General features: G+C 45.9%; 1 protein-coding gene across 4 annotated transcripts in view; it reads left to right on the top strand.

The window, feature by feature from the left end:
* Window positions 1-359: 359 nt before the first annotated feature.
* Window positions 360-6,026, top strand: part of slc67a1 (solute carrier family 67 member 1) — a 132,435-nt gene continuing 126,768 nt past the window's right edge. For all 4 annotated transcript variants that reach the window (XM_078548970.1, XM_078548969.1, XM_078548968.1 and 1 more), the window contains exon 1: window positions 360-573. In XM_078548970.1, coding sequence (XP_078405096.1) covers window positions 466-573 — 108 coding nt within the window. In that variant the 5' untranslated portion in view covers window positions 360-465. The remainder of the gene's footprint in view (window positions 574-6,026) is intronic.

The raw sequence follows: 6,026 nt of genomic DNA, 5'->3' as shown, positions 1-6,026 counted from the left end.
GGCCTCCCGCTACCAGTGGGCGGCGCCTCCAAGCCGAAGAACTACAACTCCCACAATCAACCATTCCCGACATGTCAGCAGCTGAAAGCAGCGGGGCTGCAGACCGGTGATTAGCTGCTGCTTCGACGAATTAAGAGCCGGGGTGTGTGGCGCTATCCAATCAGAGGGAGGGAGAAGCGGGATCGGTAGGCCTAGCCTCTCCTCCGCCTTTGATTTGCTCGAGTGGATTGGGGGGGGTGCCAATGTGTAAATTCGGCTTCTGTTTGGCTGGTTCGTGCCGCCTCTGCTACTGGTGTGCTGAGATTGGAAGGCCCGAGGTGTGCTGGGTGGGCCGTGGGCGGGTGTTCCCGGACTGTTGTGCCGGTGGGGACACGCCCTAGATTACACGTTCAGTCAGTCAGGCTGATAATAGAGGCGCAAGGATCTGACAAAACAGACAGGGAAACGCACCTGTGCTTGGAGATCATGGCAGGTCCAGAGGAAGACACCGGATCGAGGTTCGTCATTCTGGTAACTCACATCAACATGGCTCTATATTCCACCTGCTTCTGGATCCAGACTGGAGTCATGCCTGTGAGTAGTTAACTGCCTTTTACTGATAACGTGTGTGATCAGACAAAATGCAGTAGATAGTGCTCCTTGGTTGCGCAATGAGGGACTTTTTAAAGCTTTTATTAAACTCGCTACTATTTAAAGAGCTTGTTGAGTCGTGAAACTTTAGACCCCCCCCCCCTTCTGTGCTTATCGTTCTATAGCTTTGTGTCTAATGTGTCGTCTCAACAAACTGTAAATTAAAACGGACATTATAAAAGTTTTTTTTTAAACGACCCAGACACCGATCATTGTGCAAGCAGGGAACAAAGTTTGCTGAGTATGAAACATCAGAGGTGACATAAAGTTATATAATTCAGCAAGGAAGGAGGCTATTCGGCTTGTCGTTCCTGTGCTTGCACTTTCAAACAACTATCCGATTAAATCCACTCCCCTGCTCGTTTCCCGTACTCCTGCAAATTTCCTCCGCCTCTCATCAAATATTCACCTAGCTCCCTTTCGAAAGTTATTATTTAATCTGCACATTCTTTCGACAGTGCATTCCAGATCATAACAATTGTTAACTTACTGGGTAAAAAAAAAATCCTTGTGTCGCCGCTGGATCTTTTGAAATTATCTGAATTGTTATCCTAAAGTCTATTATTATCCTCTCATTATTTACTTTATCTCTGAGGTTTCTGTTTTTGAAAGTTTCCCCATCACCAATGTTGGGCTGGCTTTACCAGATTTACACCTCTCCCATTTTTTCTCAACTAGTGGTGTAAAATTTGCAATCCTCTAGTCTTCGGCACTTTTCTCATATGTGAGGAAAATTGGAATATTGTGGCCAAATTCTGCAATTTCCACCCTTCTTTCTCTCAGTCTGCACCTCTTCAGTGGTAAATGCAGCAGCTTGTTAACTGGCTGAGAGAGAAGAAACTTGAGTAAGGACATAAAAGGCCAGAGAGAGAGGACTCCTAGATTCTCGGATGCAGTGCTGGAGACCTTTGTGCTGGAGGTTGAAAGGAGAGAAGTGAGATACCTGCAGGAGGCAGATGCACACTGTAAAGGCAGCATGAACAGATAGCCACTGAGGTCATTGCCAGGAGTCTGGCCCGAAGGACTTGGATACATTTTCTGGGAGAAGGTCAATGACCTTCCATGAGTGTTCAGGGCCAGTGAATGCATCCTGAAATGCCATATCTAAGTAACTACACCACCAGCCTCAGACCCTGCTCAATGCAGAACACGACCATTACACAGCTATCAACAGTGTCTAGAAAACAGGCATTCATACCCTCACAAACTTACCACTGCTGCAAGCCTCTCACCCACCTCTCACAGCTCCTACATGCTGCCAGCCATTCAGCTATAAAAGGCATATCACCCAAACACATTGCAACACACTCTCTGACACACTTCCCTCTCTCTTACAGGACAAGATGACCCCTAATAGACAGCAGCAGCAGAAAACCAATGGAGACAGGCACAGCTGCAAGTGCTGACTCCCATGGAGGAGACGGTGCTTGGGATAATTGAAGCATCCGTCACTCAGGTCATGACCAATGGCGTCATGGAAGCATTCAGGATGATGTTTTATTCCTTATGCACCTTCTCAAATCGCATTTCACCTTTATTCTGCAACCTGGTATATTATGAGTTGCAGATGGTGTGATTATGCACCTCTTGCTTCCCCCTCCCATTCGTCCATCCTTACCTTTCCCTAACCCTCCCCTTGTGCACTTATGCTTTCAGATACCCCTGAATTACTACAATAAAAACGTAATATGCTGGAAATACTAGTAGCTCTGGGCAGCATCTGTGGCGTGAGTTATTTTTCAGGTCCATAACCTTTCAACAGAACCCAAGAATAACTTGGGTTCCAAGTTATAGAATAATAAAGAATAATCGCCTAACTAGTGATTGATGTCTGAGGTTGAAGACCCAGAGAAAAAGCAGACCTCAAATGAATAAGTAGCATCATCACTTGATCTGGCACTGCATGCACCTTAGAGGGTAGCATAGAGGCAGGATTTGCATGTGGTGAGTCACCAGGGTAGGGGTGCATGTGTTGCTCACTGGAAGACAAGGTGACAGGTGAGCTCTGCTTCAGAGAAATCAGATAAGAACTTTTATGGGACAACATACAGGAAGAAGCTGATTGACAGGTTTACCGTAGAGACTTGTCACTGTCGAGGAGCATATTGGACTCTGGCTGCAACTTCGCACAGGGTTTTCCTCAATGCTTGGAGCCCATTTTTTCCAGCGTGGTAGTTGTGACAACTCCATGACAGCACTTGCAGATCCAACTGATGGAAGATGCTGTAATGGAGACTGCGACACAGGCAGACTGAGGTGCCGCCCTGGGGGGAGTGACAGTGGGAACAAATCTGCTGCCCTCGCTCAAGATAATAGCATTTGTGTTCCTGCAACTGCCACTCTGCTAGTGCCCCAGCTGTTGCTGGTCAGACAGCTAGTACTAACTGTCGCCACCCATGCAGAGGTGGAGCAGCCTGAAGCTGGACCCTCAGGCCTGAGAGCTGCTCGAGAACATCCTGCAAGGGTATTGAAAGATAGTAGCTCTCCATCAGTCATGATGCAGCCATTGGGGCATCACTGCGCAGGAACACTAAGCCAGGTAAATGCACCTGCAAGATGGACATTAAGGGAATGCACGTGCACATAATTGAGTATTGTTTGGATTATGGGAAGTATGGTTGGATAAACGTGGCATGGAATGGTTGCTTTGTGGTACTTTTTATTCCAGGGCTATGACTAAGAGGATGCTGTGATGTTCCATAATGGAGGGATGGTAAGGTGGGAAAGTGCTGAACAATGTTGACCTGGGGATTTACTCAGGAAAATCAGGGACTAACAAGGTGTTCACGGGTAGTCCAGAATGTGAATGTGCCAGCTGCCTACTCCCCTCCTCATCTTGGTGTTCCTTCTCCTGAGGTGGTCATCGAAGCTTTGATGGCAGAAGCTCTGTCCTCACGATGGTAAAGTTGTGATGGATGCAGTAGAGCACCACAAATCAGGGGACATGCTCTGGCAATACTGAACGGCTTCCTTCAAGCAGTCCAGGCAGCAGAACCTTTGCTTCAGGATACCGGTGTCCACGCCATCATATTCCTGATGGCAGCATAGCTTTCACGCTAGGAATGTTGGCTATGTGTGATGGAATGGCTCAAGGATGGCTAGAACTGCAGACCTTCACGGGATGAAAGCATCTAGTAGATACTAAGTAGATAGTCAAATGTGTCTTGCCCGTAAATAGCGCCAGTGTAGAGGGGTAATGGGGTCACTCCTGTACCTGAACACATGTTCAGCTGTGTCTTTGAGAGGGTGTTAACAGAAGTGGTGAAGTCCATAATGGCAGGTCAGCTGTCAAATTTACATTGCACATTACGATTTTTACGATTTTCCCATGCTGCATACTTACTGCACTTCAGAGTCGTCCTCAATAACATGGCGATCAGTGTGGGCTGCACCGGATGTAGTCAGGAGTGGAACCCCCCCTGCCATTTTTCTCCTCAACCCACTTTCGTAGTGCCAGAACCAGCAGTGCTACGGAGCCCACTTTTGCAGCCTATATCTGTAGTCATCCAGGGACCTTTAGCTTTGGATGGCATTCCTTTCCCCATTTTAGGATTGTATTTAGTATTCACCTGAACTAATCTCTTCTTTGAGGGCCTTCCATTGCTCATTTACTCTTTTACCTGACAGTGCTTGATCCCAATCCATCTGGGCAGCTCCCTTTTCAACTCGCTGAAATAAACCTCCTTCTAGTTGAGTATTTTCACATTTGATTGTTCCATACTTCTTTCCATATCTATTTTAAACATAATGGATATTGTTATCATTGTTTCTTAAATACTGCTCCACTGAAAAGTGCTCCACTTGAACCAGCATTGCTTCCATCTACATTGGGTTAAAAGAAAGTTCTCATACTCGTTCAGGGATTCCACCCCCTTCTTTGCGCTTTACGCTAATGATAACTGAAGACCCGATTACCACACCTTTGAGGCTCTTGCATTGTTCTGCAATTTGCCTGTAAATTTGCTCCTTTATCTCCTTCTCACTATTTGTTGTCCTATAATGTACATCCAACAGTGTAATAGCTCCTCTGTGTTCCTTAATTTGAACCTGTCATGAAAATATAATAATTTTCATAATGTTATTGGGATTTATTGTAAAGTAGGAATATTGGGGTCTGGATAGTGTATATGTGTGTGTGCATGTGTGCGTGTGTCATTTGAGCAGCTTAGCATTTACCATCCGCTGTGCCATAACAAACCAAATAGGCACTGTCTTTGCACACTCATGTACATCCTCCCTTTCCAGTTTGCAACAGTCTCTTCGATTAATACTTTCATCACTGAGTTTGTTCCTTCCCTACCTGTCCAGTCCTGATGCTTTTACCCGGTCAAATTGGTTTAAACCCTTCTCCTCAGCACTAGGCTATCTCCATGCAATGATATTGGCCTCAGCCCTTCTGAGGTGTTACTTGTCCATCTTGTACAGGCTCCTCCTCCCTCAGAGCTCATCCCAATTCTTCCTTTGAGATCCTGCTCTTTAATCTCTTCTTTAGCGCCTGAAATTCTGTCTATAGGACCTTTTCCTACCTTTGTCGTGGTTCCAACATGGACTGGAACTTCTGGTTATTTCCCTTCCCCTTTTTTAGCTGATCAGTGATGTCCTTTAAGTACCAAGTACTATACGGGTTGCTTATAGATACAGAAAATATACAGCACTTTATAAGATCTTTATTGTATCAGCACTAGGTAGTTAGGGTCAATAAGGTCAGGATTTATCTTTGATTAAGGGGAACATAAAAAATTGGTGCAATTTCATACAGCTGCTTTAATTTCATTTTTAAGTCTTGCCAAGGGACTATAAGAATAACGTTCTGAGTGAGTTTCTGATGAATAATAATGCTGGTCAGACCCAGAGGATACCAGCAACAATGGGCTTAATTTTACCATGGGCTTCGGGACCCCTACTTCAGGGTGAAAAGCGGGTCCCAAGCCTGTATTTGCCAGCAGTGGGACCAGCTCAGCAGTTTTACTTCAGGCAGCCTCCTAATTGCCTGCCTGTGGGCTTGCCATCCAAATAAGGATGGCAGGCAGGTTCCTGTTGCAGAGGGCCGGCACCTCTAAAGCCTCCTGATGCAGCATGGGACCATGCAGCTTGGCTATCAACAAAATGCCGACAGCCTCATAAAATTGCCTTAATTATGCAAATCGACTGACTGCCTCCATGGAGTGGGCAGCCGATTTACCTTGCAGTCTACCTCCTGTGACTGCTGGGACACTGCACCATCTGTGGGACCACACAAGGGAACCATTTCTTCATGGCTGCCTGCTACTTTACCGTCCTTCCCCACCTCCCCAGAAGGAAAAAACAATTTCTGAGAGTAAATGAGAGTACTCTCGTTTTCCATTTTAAGGTATACAAGACCAATTCAGAGTATTGTCATTTCCCAGTTTTTACTT

The sequence above is a fragment of the Cetorhinus maximus genome, chromosome 9 (assembly GCF_964194155.1).
Source record: "Cetorhinus maximus chromosome 9, sCetMax3.hap1.1, whole genome shotgun sequence".
NCBI lineage: Eukaryota > Metazoa > Chordata > Chondrichthyes > Lamniformes > Cetorhinidae > Cetorhinus > Cetorhinus maximus.
This window is presented reverse-complemented; position numbering and strand designations above follow the sequence as displayed.